At 48.6% G+C, this 18,603-nt stretch overlaps 1 protein-coding gene across 3 annotated transcripts in view; it reads left to right on the top strand.

Annotated features, from left to right (window-relative positions):
* LOC143997813 (retinoic acid receptor responder protein 2-like) overlaps positions 1–13,788 on the top strand; it is a 45,770-nt gene extending 31,982 nt beyond the window's left edge. For all 3 annotated transcript variants that reach the window (XM_077493625.1, XM_077493626.1, XM_077493627.1), the window contains 2 exons: positions 4,998–5,100; positions 13,466–13,788. In XM_077493625.1, the coding sequence (XP_077349751.1) occupies positions 4,998–5,096 (99 nt within the window). In that variant the 3' untranslated portion in view covers positions 5,097–5,100; positions 13,466–13,788. The remainder of the gene's footprint in view (positions 1–4,997; positions 5,101–13,465) is intronic.
* Positions 13,789–18,603: the final 4,815 nt, after the last annotated feature.

Here is an 18,603-nt window from a genome sequence, read left to right as displayed (position 1 = left end):
ATGAGCCTCCCGCCTCCTCCATCAATGAGCCTCCCCCCACCTCCATCAATGAGCCTTCCCTCCCCACCTCCATCAATGAGCTTCTCCCCCACCTCCATCAATGAGCCTCTCCCCCACCTCCATTAATAAGCCTCCCCCACCTCCATCAATGAGCCTCCCCCACCTCCATCAATGAGCCTTCTCTCCCCACCTCCATCAATGAGCCTCTCCCCCACCTCCATCAATGAGCCTCTCCCCCACCTCCATTAATAAGCCTCCCCCACCTCTATCAATGAGCCTCTCCCCCACCTCCATTAATAAGCCTCCCCCACCTCCATCAATGAGCCTCCCCCACCTCCATCAATGAGCCTTCCCTCCCCACCTCCATCAATGAGCCTCTCCCCCACCTCCATCAATGAGCCTCTCCCCCACCTCCATTAATAAGCCTCCCCCACCTCCATCAATGAGCCTCTCCCCACCTCCATCAATGAGCCTCTCCCCCACCTCCATCAATGAGCCTCCCGCCACCTCCATCAATGAGCCTCCCCCCACCTCCATCAATGAGCCTCTCCCCCACCTCCATCAATGAGCCTCTCCCCCACCTCCATTAATGAGCCTCCCCCACCTCCATCAATGAGCCTCCCCCACCTCCATCAATGAGCTTTATCTTTCTACCTCCATCAATGAGTCTTGCCTCTCCACCCCCATCAATGAGCCTTCCCTACCCACCCCCATCAATGAGCCTTCCGTATGCATCTCCAAAAATTAGCCTTCACTCCCCACCTCCATCAATGAGCCTTCCTTCCCCCCACCTCCATCAATGAGCCTTCCTTCCCCCCACCTACGTCAATGAGTCTTCCCTCCCCAACTCTAACAATGAGCCTTCCGTACCCACCTCTAACAATGAGCCCTCGCTCCCCACCTCCATCAATGACTCTTCCCTCCCCACTTCCATCAATGAGCCTTCCTTACCCACCTCCAACAATGAGACCTTGCTCCCCACCACCATCAATGACTCTTCCCTCCCTATCTCCATCAATGAGCCTTCCCTACCCACCTCCAACAATGAGCCCTCACCCCCCACCTCCAACAATGAGCCCTCGCTCCCCACCTCCATCAATGAGTCTTCCCTCCCCACCTCCATCAATGAGCCTCCCCCACCTCCATCAATGAGCCTCCCCCCACCTCCATCAATGAGCCTCTCCCCCACCTCCATCAATGAGCCTCCCGCCACCTCCATCAATGAGCCTCCCCCCACCTCCATCAATGAGCCTCTCCCCCACCTCCATCAATGAGCCTCTCCCCCGCCTCCATTAATGAGCCTCCCCCACCTCCATCAATGAGCCTCCCCCACCTCCATCAATGAGCTTTATCTTTCTACCTCCATCAATGAGTCTTGCCTCTCCACCCCCATCAATGAGCCTTCCCTACCCACCCCCATCAATGAGCCTTCTCTACCCACCCCCATCAATTAGCCTTCCCTATCCATCTCCAAAAATTAGCCTTCCCTACCCACCTCCATCAATGAGCCTTCCTTCCCCCCACCTCCATCAATGAGCCTTCCTTCCCCCCACCTCCATCAATGAGCCTTCCTTCCCCAACTCTAACAATGAGCCTTCCGTACCCACCTCTAACAATGAGCCCTCGCTCCCCACCTCCATCAATGACTCTTCCCTCCCCACTTCCATCAATGAGCCTTCCCTACCCACCTCTATCAATGAGCCTTCCTTACCCACCTCCAACAATGAGACCTTGCTCCCCACCACCATCAATGACTCTTCCCTCCCTATCTCCATCAATGAGCCTTCCCTACCCACCTCCAACAATGAGCCCTCACCCCCCACCTCCAACAATGAGCCCTCGCTCCCCACCTCCATCAATGAGTCTTCCCTCCCCACTTCCATCAATGAGCCTTCCCTACCCACCTCCATCAATGAGCCTTCCCTACCCACCTCCAACAATGAGCCTTCCCTCCCCACCTCCATCAATGAGTCTTCCCTCCCCACTTCCATCAATGAGCCTTCCCTCTCCACCTCCATCAATGAGCCTTCCCTACCCACCTCCAACAATGAGCCCTCGCTCCCCACCTCCATCAATAAGCCTTCCCTACCCACCTCCAACAATGAGCCCTCGCTCCCCACCTCCATCAGTGAGCCTTCCCTCCCGGCCTCCATTAATGAGCCTTCCCTCCCAGCATCCATCAATGTGCCTTCCCTCTCCACCTCCATCAATGAGTCTTCCCTCTTCACCTCCATCAATGCACCTTCCCTTCTCACTTCCATTAATGAGCCTTTCCTCCCCACCTCCTTTAATAAGCCTTCCCTCCCCGCTTCCATCAATGAGCCCCCCCCCCCCCACCTACATCAATGAGTATTCCCTCCACACCTCTATCAATGAGCCTTCCGTACCCACCTCCAACAATGAGCCTTGCTCCCCACCTCCATCAATGAGCCTTCCTTCCCCCCACCTCCATCAATGAGTCTTCCCTCCCCACCTCCATCAATGAGCTGCCCCTGCCCACCTCTAACACTGAGCCCTCACTCCCCACCTCCATCAATGAGTCTTCCCTCCCTACCTCCATCAATGAGCCGCCCCTGCCCCCCTCTAACACTGAGCCCTCACTCCCCACCTCCATCAATGAGTCTTTCCTCCCCACCTCCATCAATGAGCTGCCCCTGCCCACCTCTAACACTGAGCCCTCGCTCCCCACCTCCATTAATGAGCCTTCCCTCCCCACCTCTATCGATGAGCCTTCCCTCCCCACCTCCAACAATGAGCCCTCGTTCCCACCTCCATCAATGAGCCTTACCTCCCTATTTCCATCCATGAGCCTTCCCTACCCACCTCCAACAACGACCCTTCTCTCCCCACCTCCATCAATGGGTCTTCCCTCCCAGCCTCTATCAATGAGTCTTCCCTCTCCACCTCCATCGGTGAACCTTCCCTCCCCACCTCCTTCAATAAGCCTTCCCTCCCCACCTCCATCAAATAGCCTCCCTACCACCATCAATGAGCCTGCCTTCCCTTCCCCCTCCATCAATGAGCCTAGCCTCCCCCACCACTATCAATGAGCCTTCCCTCCCCACCTCCATCAATGAGCCTTCCCTTTCCACCTCCATCAATGAGCCTTCCCTTCCCATCAATGAGCCTCCCCCACCTCCATCAATGAGCCTTCCCCGCTCACCTCCATCAAGGAGCCTTTCCTCCCCACCCCCATCAATGAGCCATCACCCTCCCCACCTCCATCAATGAGCCTCCCCTTCTCCATTAATGAGCCTTGGCTGTCCATGACCCTGTCTCCAGTTGCCCGGTTCTCCTTCCCATGCCCACTTTTGGTTGGTCCCGACCACTGCAGACTGGGAACATCCCACAAAAGCTGCAGTTTTGGAGTTGCTCTGACCCCTTTACTCTGTATTCAGCCCCCTTTACTCTGATACCCCTAACTAAAATCTAGAGGAACCAATTGCCTTCAGAAGTCACTTAATTAGTAAATAGAGTCCACCTGTGTGTGATTTAATCTCGGTATAAATACAGCTGTTCTGTGAAGCCCTCAGGGGTTTGTTAGAGAACCTCAGTGAACAAACAGCATCATGAAGGCCAAGGAACACACCAGACAGGTCAGGGATAAAGTTGTGGAGAAGTATAAAGCAGGGTTAGGTTATAAAACAATCTCCCAAGCTTTGAAGATCTCATGGAGCTCTGTTCAATCCATCATTGGAAAATGGAAAGAGTATGGCACAACTGCAAACCTACCAAAGACATGGCCGTCCACCTAAACTGACCGGGCCGGGCAAGGAGAGCATTCATCAGAGAAGAGCCAAGAGGTCCATGGTAACTCTGGAGGAGCTGCAGAGATCCACAGCTCAGGGGGGAGAATCTGTCACTTTGTGTTGGTCTGTCACATACAATCCCAATTAAATACATTTAGGTCTTTGCTTGTAACATGACAAAATGTGGGAAATTACAAGGGGTATGAATACTTTTTCAAGGCACTGTGATTTTAAAGCATATTCTGCCTTAATGTAATATGTGTTAGGATTGAGTATCCCGTATATGAACATACAGTATCTGATAAATGTAAGTACACCCCTCAGTCACATGTGTGTAAATCTTTTCTTCTCTCTTTTCATGTGACAACACTGAAGAAATGACACTTGTCTACAATGTAAAGTAGTGAGTGTACAGCTTGTATAACAGTGTAAATTTCCTGTCCCCTCAAAATAACTCAACACACAGCCATTAATGTCTAAACCGCTGGCAACAAAAGTGAGTACACCCCTAAGTGAAAATTGTGTAAATTGGGCCCAAAGTGTCAATATTTTGTGTGGCCGCCATTATTTTCCAGCACTGCCTTCACCCTCTTGGGCATGGAGGTCACCAGAGATTCACATGTTGTCACTGGAGTCCTCTTCCCCTCCCCCATGATGACATCACGGAGCTGGTGGATGTTGGAGACCTTCCCCTCCTCCACCTTCCGTCTGAGGATGCCCCACAGATGATCAATAGGGTTTAGGTCTGGAGACATGCTTGGCCAGTCCATCACCTTTACCCTCAGATTCTTTAGCAAGGCAGTGGTGGTGTTGGAGGTGTGTTTGGGGTGGTTATCATGTTGGAATACTGCCCTGCGGCCCAGTCTCTGAAGGGAGGGGATCATGCTCTGCTTCAGTATGTCACAGTACATGTTGGCATTCATGGTCCCCTCAATGACCTGTAGCCCCCCAGTGCCGGCAGCACCAGACCATGACACCCCCACCACCATGCCTGACTGTAGACACACTTGTATTTGTCCTCCTCACCTGTTTGCCGCCACACACGTATGACACCATCTATCACTTGAAAAGATATAATAAAATATTTACAAAAATGTCAGGGGTGTACTCACTTTTGTGAGATACTGTACATGTGTCAGTGTACAATGGTGCGTTGAACAGGATCAGAGATTTTCTTCCATATTTGGCTCTTTCTTTGAATTTTGACAATGCATCTGTGTAATGTGATCTCCCCTCCTCTCTCTATAGGGACGTAAGGCTCGGAGGAATGATCTGTGTAAGGAAGTGGAGATGAAGGTCACTGGGAAGACGATTCCGGGGGTGTACAGCTTCCTGAAAAAAGAGTGAGGGGGTGAGTGTCACGGAGATCTTGGAGTGATCCGGGAGGACTGGATCATGTTCTATCAATGAATATCATAGAATACGGCAGTCCAGGCTCTGGGTTGTCCAGCTGCTGTAACAAAGTATCCATATCAGACAACTGCACACTGAGCACCCATAGTAAAGCACAGCTGTGCTGAGGGAGCTATGAGGGTGCCCCCTGCTGGTCAACTTTTGAAAATTGTGCTCTCCTGGCTTCATCCCACATCTTGAATCCCTGACCAATAAAACACTGTGCTGTAACATATTCTGAGACTGGGGTGAGGATCTAGTCAAAGTGTAACTGCACTTAAATCTGACCTCCGGCCTCCCCTATAGTCATGCACAGGTGTACCACCTCCTCTCCTGGACTGAAATGGCTTACTCTGATTTCACTGCACACTGTGCACTTCTCACAGATAGATAGAGCCCACCTAATTTTGTGGTTAAAGGGTGTCCAGCATCATCTAACCCTTTCCCCCTCAGATTGTCTATGCCTGGCCTGCTCTTTTCATTCAATGCATTTTGGTTCTTACAATTGTAAGGGCATTATGTAGGGTGGTCTGTATGCAAATGCAGCCTGCTTAGGAACGCCCACTGGACCACTCCTCTAGACTGACATTTACTTAACAGGGCATTTGGAGAGATTCTATTGATTACAGTCAGACATACCCTGTTTGGTAGATGTGCAGTGAAGTCATAGGAACAGTAAAGCACAATAACTATGCAGTAACTGCTGCAGGTATTGAGCAAATATGATGGCCCTCAAGTACACCTAAAATAGACAGAAGAAAGGGTGAAATGGACAAGGTTGGGCAGGAGCAGTAGAAGGGATGATATGGACAAGGTTGGACAGGAGCAGGAGAAGGGATGAAATGAACAAGGTTGTGCAGGAGGAGGAGAAGGGATGATATGGACAAAGTTGGGCAGGAGCAGTAGGAGGGATGATATGGATAAGGTTGGGCAGGAGCAGTAGAAGGGAGGATATGGACAAGGTTGGGCAGGAGTAGGAGAAGGGAATGATATGGACAAGGTTGCGTAGGAGCAGAAAGAATGATGATATGGACAAGGTTGGGCAGGAGCAGTAGGAGGGATGATATAGACAAGGTTGGACAGGAGCAGGAGAAGGCATTATATGGACAAGGTTGGGCAGGAGCAGAAGAAGGGAAGATATGGACAAGGTTGGGCAGGAGAAGGGAATGATATGGACCAGGTTGCGTAGGAGCAGAAAGAATGATGATATGGACAAGGTTGGGTAGGAGCAGGAGAAGGGATGATATGGACAAGGTTGGGCAGGAGCAGGAGAAGGGATTATATGGACAAAGTTGGGCAGGAGGAGTAGTAGGCATGATATGGACAAGGTTGGGCAGGAGTAGTAGAAGGGATGATATGGACAAGGTTGGGCAGAAGAAGGGATGATATGAACAAGGTTGGGCAGGAGCAGTAGGAGGGATGATATAGACAAGTTTGGACAGGAGCAGGAGAAGGGATGATATGGACAAGGTTGGGCAGGAGCAGTGGAAGGGATGATATGGACAAGGTTGGGCAGGAGCAGTAGAAGGGATGATATGGACAAGGTTGAGCAGGAGAAGGGATGATATGGACAAGGTTGGGCAGGAGAAGGGATGATATGGACAAGTTTGGGCAGGAGCATAAAAAGGGATGATATGAACAAGGTTTGGCAGGAGCAGAAAGAGGGATGATATGGACAAGGTTGGGTAGGAGCAGAAAGAGGGATGATATGGACAAGGTTGGGTAGGAGCAGGAGAAGGGATGATATGGACAAGGTTGGGCAGGAGCAGTAGAAGGGATGATATGGACAAGGTTGGGCAGGAGCAGTAGAAGGGATGATATGGACAAGGTTGAGCAGGAGAAGGGATGATATGGACAAGGTTGGGCAGGAGAAGGGATGATATGGACAAGTTTGGGCAGGAGCAGAAAAAGGGATGATATGGACAAGGTTTGGCAGGAGCAGAAAGAGGGATGATATGGACAAGGTTGGGTAGGAGCAGGAGAAGGGATGATATGGACAAGGTTGGGCAGGAGCAGTAGAAGGGATGATATGGACAAGGTTGGGCAGAAGAAGGGATGATATGGACAAGGTTGGGCAGGAGCAGTAGGAGGGATGATATAGACAAGGTTGGACAGGAGCAGGAGAAGGGATGATATGGACAAGGTTGGGCAGGAGCAGTAGAAGGAATGATATGGACAAGGTTGGGCAGGAGCAGGAGAAGGGATGATATGGACAAGGTTGGGCAGGAGAAGGGATGATATGGAAAAGTTTGGGCAGGAGCAGAAAAAGGGATGATATGGACAAGGTTTGGCAGGAGCAGAAAGAGGGATGATATGGACAAGGTTGGGTAGGAGCAGAAAGAGGGATGATATGGACAAAGTTGGGTAGGAGCAGTAGGAAGAATGATATGGACAAGGTTGGGCAGGAGCAGAAAAAGGGATGATATGGACAAGGTTGAACAGAAGCAGGAGGAGGGATGATATGGACAAGGTTGGGCAGGAGCAGTAGAAGGAATGATATGGACAAGGTTGGTCATGAGCAGGAGAAGGGATGATATGGACAAGGTTGGGCAGGAGCAGTAGAAGGAATGATATGGACAAGGTTGGGCATGAGCAGGAGTAGGGATGATATAGACAAGGTTGGACAGGAGCAGGAGAAGGGATGATATGGACAAGGTTGGGTAGGAGCAGGAGAAGGGATGATATGGACAAGGTTGGGCAGGAGCAGGAGAAGGGATGATATGGACAAAGTTGGGCAGGAGCAGTAGAAGGAATGATAAGGACAAGGTTGGGCAGGAGCAGAAGAAGGGATGATATGGACAAGGTTGGGCAGGAGCAGTAGGAGGGATGATATGAACAAGGTTGGGCAGGAGCAGTAGGAGGGATGTTATAGACAAGGTTGGGCAGGAGAAGGGATGATATGGACAAGGTTGGGCAGGAGCAGTAGAAGGGATGATATGGACAAGTTTGGGCAGGAGAAGAAAAAGGGATGATATGTACACTTTGGGCAGGAGCAGAAAAAGGGATGATATGGACAAGGTTGGGCAGGAGCAGAAATCGGGATGATATGGACAAAGTTGAGTAGGAGCAGAAAGAGGGATGATATGGATAAGGTTGGGCAGGAGCAGGAGGAGGGATGATATGGACAAAGTTGGGTAGGAGCAGTAGGGAGGATGATATGGACAAGGTTGGGCAGGATCAGAAAGAGGGATGATATGGACAAAGTTGGACAGGAGCAGTAGAAGGAATGATATGAACAAGGTTGGGCAGGAGAAGGGATGATATGGACAAGGTTGGGCAGGAGCAGGAGAAGGGATGATATGGACAAGGTTGGGCAGGAGCAGTAGGAGGGATGATATGGACAAGGTTGGGCAGGAGCAGTAGGAGGGATGATATGGACAAGGTTGGGCAGGAGCAGTAGGAGGGATGTTATAGACAAGGTTGGGCAGGAGCAGTAGGAGGGATGATATGGACAAGGTTGGGCAGGAGCAGTAGGAGGGATGTTATAGACAAGGTTGGGCAGGAGCAGGAGAAGGGTTGATATGGACAAGGTTGGGCATGAGCAGGAGAAGGGATGATATGGACAAGGTTGGGCAGGAGCAGTAGAAGGAATGATATGGACAAGGTTGGGCATGAGCAGGAGTAGGGATGATATAGACAAGGTTGGACAGGAGCAGGAGAAGGGATGATATGGACAAGGTTGGGTAGGAGCAGGAGAAGGGATGATATGGACAAGGTTGGGCAGGAGCAGGAGAAGGGATGATATGGACAAAGTTGGGCAGGAGCAGTAGAAGGAATGATAAGGACAAGGTTGGGCAGGAGCAGAAGAAGGGATGATATGGACAAGGTTGGGCAGGAGCAGTAGGAGGGATGATATGAACAAGGTTGGGCAGGAGCAGTAGAAGGAATGATATGGACAAGGTTGGGCATGAGCAGGAGTAGGGATGATATAGACAAGGTTGGACAGGAGCAGGAGAAGGGATGATATGGACAAGGTTGGGTAGGAGCAGGAGAAGGGATGATATGGACAAGGTTGGGCAGGAGCAGGAGAAGGGATGATATGGACAAAGTTGGGCAGGAGCAGTAGAAGGAATGATAAGGACAAGGTTGGGCAGGAGCAGAAGAAGGGATGATATGGACAAGGTTGGGCAGGAGCAGTAGGAGGGATGATATGAACAAGGTTGGGCAGGAGCAGTAGGAGGGATGTTATAGACAAGGTTGGGCAGGAGAAGGGATGATATGGACAAGGTTGGGCAGGAGCAGTAGAAGGGATGATATGGACAAGTTTGGGCAGGAGAAGAAAAAGGGATGATATGTACACTTTGGGCAGGAGCAGAAAAAGGGATGATATGGACAAGGTTGGGCAGGAGCAGAAATCGGGATGATATGGACAAAGTTGAGTAGGAGCAGAAAGAGGGATGATATGGATAAGGTTGGGCAGGAGCAGGAGGAGGGATGATATGGACAAAGTTGGGTAGGAGCAGTAGGGAGGATGATATGGACAAGGTTGGGCAGGATCAGAAAGAGGGATGATATGGACAAAGTTGGGCAGGAGCAGTAGAAGGAATGATATGAACAAGGTTGGGCAGGAGAAGGGATGATATGGACAAGGTTGGGCAGGAGCAGGAGAAGGGATGATATGGACAAGGTTGGGCAGGAGCAGTAGGAGGGATGATATGGACAAGGTTGGGCAGGAGCAGTAGGAGGGATGATATGGACAAGGTTGGGCAGGAGCAGTAGGAGGGATGTTATAGACAAGGTTGGGCAGGAGCAGTAGGAGAGATGATATGGACAAGGTTGGGCAGGAGCAGTAGGAGGGATGTTATAGACAAGGTTGGGCAGGAGCAGGAGAAGGGTTGATATGGACAAGGTTGGGCAGGAGCAGTAGAAGGGATGATATGGACAAGATTGGGCAGGAGAAGAAAAAGGGATGATATGGATAAGGTTGGGCAGAAGCAGGAGGAGGGATGATATGGACAAGGTTTGGCAGGAGCAGAAAGAGGGATGATATGGACAAGGTTGGGCAGAAGCAGGAGGAGGGATAATATGGACAAGGTTGGGCAGAAGCAGGAGGAGGGATGATATGGACAAGGTTGGGCAAGAGCAGAAAGAGGGATGACATGGACAAGGTTGAGCAGGAGCAGTAGGAGGGATGATATGGACAAGGTTGGGCAGGAGGAGGGATGATATGGACAAGGTTGGGCAGGAGGAGGGATGATATGGACAAGGTTGGGCAGGAGCAGGTGGAGGGATGATATGGACAAGGTTGGGCAGGAGCAGTAGGAGGGATGATATGGACAAGGTTGGGCAGGAGCAGTAGAAGGGATGATATGGATGTTGCTGGGCAGGAGCAGCAGGAGGGACACATGGACAAGATTGGGTTTGAGCAGTAGGAAGGACATCATGGACAAGTTTAGACAAGAATAGTAGGTGGAAAGTTATAGAAAATATTCAACAGGAGCAATAGGAGGGAAGATATGGACAAGGTTTGCCGGGAGCAGGAGGAGGGATGATATGGACAATTTTGGACAGGTGCAGTACAAAAGAATATATGAAAACGGTTGGGCAGGAGCAATAGAAGGGACAAAATGGACAAGGTTGGATGGTAGGTTGGAAATTATGGACAAGATTATGCAAGAATAGGAGTTACAATATGGATCAGATTGGGATTGAGTAGTTGGTGGTATAATGGGAACAAGATTGGGCAGGATTAGTGATGATAAGCACAAAGTTGTGTAGCACTGACCCCCGAAGGAGCAGCTGAATCTTTCTGGGCTTACTTCCTCCAGCTCACACTCGTTATCCTTGTCTAGGGGTTCCCAGGGTTGGTAACCCAGTAACTGTAGAGACGACACTTGTTAGGATTTTTATTTTGCATAAAACAGTTGAACAAACTCAGTCTCTAAACTGGGAATAGAGGGTATCGGGGTAAAGTTTAGCTAGGGATTAGGCACTTGCAACTGGACTCTTTAACTGTTGGATAAATTCTTGAGCTGGGATTTAGCAGCCAACAGGTAAATCTAGCTTTGTAAAGTCTCTCACACAGACTCGGTTGAAGAACTTAGTTTTAACCAGAATCTTTCAGTCGGTCCGGCGATACCGTAAGAAATGTGGATTCACACCTTAGAATCCTCCTTCCAGTTACTGCACCTCGGACTAGCCAGTTCCGAGGCTCGGAAATGGATGGATCCGCACCCCAGGTCATGAGGGCCCCTGGGGGCTGGTCAGGAAGACCAGGACCATGGAGTCAGCAACAACTTCTGGACCGGAACCCAGAACCACGTGACTTCAGCACCCTAAGTACCCTTTCCTGGAACACACAGCGAGACAAACTCCCACTGATTGGCTCCGAGAGAGAGAGATTGGTACCCAATGCGTCCAACCAGATTGTGTTCTAAGGCCTCTCACAGGTGCGAACCCCACCTATGAACAGGCAGAACCGTAATACAGCCCAGCCAAACTGATGCCAAGCACAATTTAGCACGATTAACCCCAAAACTCAACTACAGTTTTGGGCAAAAAACTATATTTACAAACATAGTGTGTACTCATTAGGAGTACCAGCACTACAGTTGGGTAGGAGCAGGATGAGTGATCATATGGACAAAGTTGGGTAGGAGAAGTAGCTAGGACAGTATGGACAAGGTTGGGTAGGAGTAGTAGGTAGGACAGTATGGACAAGGTTGGGTAGGAGTAGTAGGTAGGATAGTATGGACAAGGTTGGGTAGGAGTAGTAGGTAGGATAGTATGGACAAGGTTGGGTAGGAGTAGTAGGTAGGATAGTATGGACAAGGTTGGGTAGGAGTAGTAGGTAGGACAGTATGGACAAGGTTGGGTAGGAGTAGTAGGTAGGACAGTGTGGACAAGGTTGGGTAGGAGTAGTAGGTAGGATAGTATGGACAAGGTTGGGAATGAGTAGTAGGTAGGACAGTATGGACAAGGTTGGGTAGGAGAAGTAGGTAGGACAGTATGGACAAGGTTGGGTAGGAGAAGTAGGTAGGACAGTATGGACAAGGTTGGATAGGAGAAGTAGGTAGGACAGTATGGACAACGTTGGGTAGGAGAAGTAGGTAGGACAGTATGGACAAGGTTGGGTAGGAGAAGTAGGTAGGACAGTATGGACAAGGTTGGGTAGGAGAAGTAGGTAGGACAGTATGGACAAGGTTGGGTAGGAGTAGTAGGTAGGACAGTATGGACAAGGTTGGGTAGGAGTAGTAGGTAGGACAGTATGGACAAGGTTGGGTAGGAGTAGTAGGTAGGACAGTATGGACAAGGTTGGGTAGGAGTAGTACAAAAAGAAAAAGGATTTCCCCGATGGGGCTTTTTGGCAGCGGGATGACAAAGTCAAGTACCTTTATCATAGTTGTGTATAAAGAGATTGATTTATTCAAAAAATGTCCAATGTCATAGTATGGTTCAATACAATGTATACCATCTGGTTCAAAGAATACACATTACATATTCCACAGCCCAATAAAACAAACATGTATAGTTACACACTGTTGTATTACATAGTATTGTATAGCAATTGAGCCCTGACGCGTTTCGACCAACATATGGTCTCTTCAGGGGGACGGTTGGATCTGGAAAGATTTACATGAGTTCAAAGTTAAAAAACATGTCAATGCAGATAACATTTAGGTGAGCCAATGGTGGTATATTTACCGCTCAAGGGTGGAATGGGTATTCCTATCACCCAAAATCCTAAAAGCCGCTTAGGGAATCCGAGAGGTCTCTGATGTTCGCCCCTGCCTCCCCAGGGAGGAAGGAAAACCACCCCGGAGGACTTGCAAGGAGCCACACTGTTCACGCCCCTGGAGGGACGGAGGAGACTGCGCCTGCAATCAATACCCAATAGTAGTTATTTAGTATTTGCGTAAAGGTAAGTAAAATCATGGCGGTTTCACCAGGATATCATTATATGGTAAATAATTCTAAGTATATGTATATAAATAAAAAGACTGACGATAACAGGGGTTATCAAATAATAATTTGGCACGATATCATATATGTCCCATAAACATAGTAACTTAGTCAGTATTAAAAATAAAAGGGCATATTAGTGTAATAGAAATATATTAATAATATTCGTGACAATGATCGTGCATTGTGAAGTGTAGATTACAAGGGTGATTGTGTGAGTGGATTGACACAGTCAACAAGTGCTGTATAAGTAAAATAATGATGCGACTGAAGCAAAAAACAAAACTTACATACTGTGAATGAAAACTAAAAATCAATAAAAGAATATGTGATAAATACTCGGGCATGATTAGGTTTTAGAATTAGGAAGTGGCCCTTATTCTCCACACTGATTACTTCTCTCTCTTTGTTTTCCGCTCCAGTCTAGACGTTGGATGAGAAGATCCTGAATCCCGGATAGTGGGGAAGATGCCGTATACCCTGAGTCCGTCCTCCTCCTATAATCCACTGTATCTGTATATAGTATAAGAGCACTTCCATATGAATATTAGAGCCATAGCCCTGTAGCAGAGTGTGAGGTATGAATAGAAGGGTCACTCTATTGTAAGATGGGAACTAGAGAGGTGACAATGAGACCACCAGAGAACCACGAATGTGACAACCCATCTTTGTGTCTATGGAGAGCTGTGACACTGAAATCACCTGCAGAGGATGGAATAAAGTGACAAGACTTGTAATGTGCCTATTTCATATCCCCCGCCTCTTCTGTGAGTGTCTAATTACTGTCTGTGCTGGCCCAGCTATTTGGTCTCTCCCCTCACATCCCTAAAGACATTCACATAACTGCTGGGGGAGAATTAAAGGTGAATATTGAATGACAGCCCTGAGTTCTGAGGGATGCTGACTTCACATCCAAGATGGCGGCACCCAGCAGCAGTCCTGTACTATGTCTGCCGTCTCTGATCATCTCCTGTACTATGTCTGCCGTCTCTGATCATCTCCTGTATCATGTCTGCAGTCTCTGATCATCTCCTGTACTATGTCTGCCGTCTCTGATCATCTCCTGTACTATGTCTGCCGTCTCTGATCATCTCCTGTATCATGTCTGCAGTCTCTGATCATCTCCTGTACTATGTCTGCCGTCTCTGATCATCTCCTGTATCATGTCTGCAGTCTCTGATCATCTCCTGTACTATGTCTGCAGTCTCTGATCATCTCCTGTATCATGTCTGCAGTCTCTGATCATCTCCTGTACTATGTCTGCCGTCTCTGATCATCTCCTGTATCATGTCTGCAGTCTCTGATCATCTCCTGTACTATGTCTGCAGTCTCTGATCATCTCCTGTATCATGTCTGCAGTCTCTGATCATCTCCTGTACTATGTCTGCAGTCTCTGATCATCTCCTGTACTATGTCTGTAACTTAGAAATAAAGACAACCTAACTTTTGAGGAATCCTTTATTAACAAAAATAAAAAATCACCCCAAAATGTCCTTTGTTGTAAACCCAAAACCAATCAAGATGGCCGCCTTCCGCCAACTCACTGAAAAAAGGAACCTGACCGCCCAGCGCACACAACCGATCCTGATGGTACATGTACCTCCCCAAGCTGTCATCAGATTTATAAAGGAATGATCTACTACCTTGAAAATATATGGATGGGCTTTATAGGCTCTGAGATACACATAACGGAATTAAAATGTAGGTATTTTTATTACAAAAAAAAATGTGTGCGAAATATCTACCAGGAAATATCTATATTGTGATGTTCTTTTAAAAACCTGTGCGTCTGTTTTACATTTAAAAAAAGTAATAAAAGTACTTACATTTTAATGAAATGATGTGTATCTCAGTGCCTATAAAAGCCCATCATTGATTTACAAGGTAGTATTTCCAATTAAATTAGGATGTGGCACCTTTCCATCAATCTTGTATCCACAGTGCCACCCTGTGGCAAAACAAATTCCTCTTTAGCTTTATAAGGGAAGGGGAGAGGAAAGTGGTGACATCATTGATCAAATATATCCTGCGGCCATATTTGGGCAGTGATGTCACTGCTATCCCCTGCCCCTTGCCTAAAAGTGTCAGGGATTCTCCAGGGCGTCGGGGATTCTCCAGCAGCTCTCTTTGGAACCAGGAAGCCATCATATATAGAAGCCTCATCATTTACTCTTCATGCCTTGTATTACGAGTACTCTCTGACTACATACTAACGATTCGTTCGGTTCAAGCTCCTCAGGCTCAGAGTCTGTTATGTTCAAGGTGGTGTCCCTGTTAGAACACTGTGGTCCTGGAACATAAAAAGCGGAGTTTGAGTTTTAGGACCTGAAATAACCCGTATCATTCACTTGCCATGAGGACATTTGACCCCCTAAAATACATCTTTCTAAAGCCCCATACACACGATCGGACTTTGTACAAACTTTCCCGTGGACTTTTGTACAAAGGGCGTGGTCAACAAGTTTGTATTGCATACACACGGTCGGACTTTTTGACAACAAACACGAACGTGGTGAAGTCACAACATACGGACGCCACTTCAAAAGAGGACGTTCAATGACTCCAGCGCCACCTTTGGTCAACTTCTGTATTGTAGTCTGATCGTTTGCATAGGCTCTGAGCATGCGTGTTTGTACCTTGTACAAAAGTCCGATGCTTTTGCATACACACGGTCGGACTTTGCTCCATCGGACTTCTGTTGTCAAAAAGTTTGTCCGTTCGCACAGACAACAAAAGTCCGATGAAAACAGAAAAAGTTTGTCCGATGGAGCGTACACACAGTCGGATGTTGCTCCAAAACAGCTAATTTGCATGTTTGTTGTCAAAAAGTCCGACCGTGTGTACGGGCCTTAACTGGTGGTTTCCTAGAAAACTCTCATCAGTTTCACTTTCCACAAATGGGGCTAAAGATAAATCAAGTGGTGGGAGGTGGGAATGGATGGAGTTTATGTAGAGTGCTACTTACGGTATGCGGAGGAAGGAGAAGGAAACAAAGCTTTAGGTGAAGGAGAAGGAAACAAAGTCTGAGGTGGGGGAGAAGGAAACAAAGTCTGAGGTGGGGGAGAAGGAAACAAAGTCTGAGGTGGGGGAGAAGGAAACAAAGCCTCAGTTGGGGGGGGGGGAGAAGGAAACAAAACCTCAGGTGGGGGGAGTAGGAAACATAGTCTGAGGTGGGGGAGAAGGAAACAAAGTCTGAGGTGGGGGAGAAGGAAACAAAGTCTGAGGTGGGGGAGAAGGAAACAAAGTCTGAGGTGGGGGAGAAGGAAACAAAGTCTGAGGTGGGGGAGAAGGAAACAAAACCTCAGGTGGGGGAGTAGGAAACATAGTCTGAGGTGGGGGAGAAGGAAACAAAGTCTGAGGTGGGGGAGAAGGAAACAAAGTCTGAGGTGGGGGAGAAGGAAACAAAGTCTGAGGTGGGGGAGGAGGAAACAAAGTCTGAGGTGGGGGAGGAGGAAACAAAGTCTGAGGTGGGGGAGGAGGAAACAAAGTCTGAGGTGGGGGAGGAGGAAACAAAGTCTGAGGTGGGGGAGAAGGAAACAAAACCTCAGGTGGGGGAGTAGGAAACAAAGCATCAGGTGGGGGAGAAGGTAATAAAACCTTGGGTAGAGTAGACGGATACAAAACCTCCGGTGGGAGTGTAGGAAACATAGTCTGAGGTGATGGAGAAGGAAACATAGTCTGAGGTGGGGGAGAAGGAAAAAGGCCTCAGGTGGGGAAGAAGGAAACAAAGCCTCGGTTGGGGGGGGGGGGAGTAGGAAACAAAGTCTGAGGTGGGGGAGAAGGAAACAAAGTCTGAGGTGAGGGAGAAGGAAACATAATCTGAGGTGGGGGAGAAGGAAACAAAGCCCCAGTTGGGGGGGGGGAGTAGGAAACATAGTCTGAGGTGGGGGAGAAGGAAACAAAGTCTGAGGTGAGGGAGAAGGAAACATAATCTGAGGTGGGGGAGAAGGAAACAAAGCCCCAGTTGGAGAAGGAAACATAACCTCAGAAGGGGGAGAAGGAAACATAGTCTGAGGTGGGGGAGAAGGAAACAAAGTCTGAGGTGGGGGAGAAGGAAACAAAGCCTCAGGTGGGGAAGAAGGAAACAAAGCATCAGGTGGGGGAGAAGGTAATAAAACCTTGGGTAGAGTATACAGATACAAAACCTCAGGTGGGAGTGTAGGAAACATAGTCTGAGGTGGGGAAGGAAAAAGGCCTCAGGTGGGGAAGAAGGAAACAAAGCCTCGGTTGGGGGGGGGGGAGTAGGAAACAAAGTCTGAGGTGGGGGAGAAGGAAACAAAGTCTGAGGTGGGGGAGAAGGAAACAAAGTCTGAGGTGGGGGGAGAAGGAAACAAAGTCTGAGGTGAGGGGAGAAGGAAACAAAGTCTGAGGTGAGGGGAGAAGGAAACAAAGTCTGAGGTGAGGGGAGAAGGAAACAAAGTCTGAGGTGGGGGAGAAGGAAACAAAGTCTGAGGTGAGGGGAGAAGGAAACAAAGTCTGAGGCGAGGGGAGAAGGAAACAAAGTCTGAGGTGGGGGGAGAAGGAAACAAAGTCTGAGGTGAGGGAGAAGGAAACAAAGTCTGAGGTGGGGGAGAAGGAAACATAGTCTGAGGTGGGGGAGAAGGAAACAAAACCTCAGGTGGGGGGAGAAGGAAACAAAGTCTGAGGTGGGGGAGAAGGAAACAAAACCTCAGGTGAGGGGAGAAGGAAACATAGTCTGAGGTGGGGGAGAAGGAAACAAAGTCTGAGGTGGGGGAGAAGGAAACATAATCTGAGGTGGGGGAGGAGGAAACAAAGCATCAGGTGGGGGAGAAGGTAATAAAACCTTGGGTAGAGTAGACGGATACAAAACCTCAGGTGGGAGTGTAGGAAACATAGTCTGAGGTGGGGGAGAAGGAAAAAGGCCTTGGTTGGGGGGGGGGGAGTAGGAAACAAAGCCTCAGGTGGGGGAGAAGGTAATAAAGCTTTGGGTAGAGTAGACGGAAACAAAGCCTCTGGTGAGGAGAAAAAAAACAAGGCTTCAAGTGGAGGAAAATGAAACAAAGCCTCAGGTGGAAGAGTAAGAAACAAGTCGCAGTTTGGGGAGAAGGGAAAAAAAGCATCCGGTGGGGGAGAAGGTACTAAACCTTAATATAAAGGAGAAAAGAGAGATCTGCAAGTGAAAGTCCTGAATGTTTTAAGTCATTTATTATTTGCTGATCTGGGAATATGTCTGCACTCCTTCACTGGAGCACTAAATATCGGGGGAACGGAATTGGGGATCCCATTGTCTTAGGACTTGGAATGGTGATCTTTGGAGCCTGAGAGGACCTTTCCGCTGGACAGCCAAAAGAAAGTGCCCACGTCACCCAGACAGATAAGTGGGTACCTGAAGGATCCTTCCACTCTGAAAAGCAATCCTAATTTGTTTCAGACTTCATCAGTGAACTGAAATGAGATGTAAATCAGTCACATGACGGATGTCTGTCCGCACCCAACCTCGGGGCTTTCCCAATGTCCTCCTCATTATGTCTGTATAGAGCAAGTCATGGAACACAAATTACACTTCACCCCAGAAGAAGGTTTTATTCTAGTCATATAT

This window comes from Lithobates pipiens, unplaced genomic scaffold, assembly GCF_037356315.1.
Source record: "Lithobates pipiens isolate NorthernLeopardFrog02 unplaced genomic scaffold, aLitPip1_a1.2 Scaffold_19, whole genome shotgun sequence".
NCBI classification, from domain to species: Eukaryota; Metazoa; Chordata; class Amphibia; order Anura; family Ranidae; genus Lithobates; species Lithobates pipiens.
This window is presented reverse-complemented; position numbering and strand designations above follow the sequence as displayed.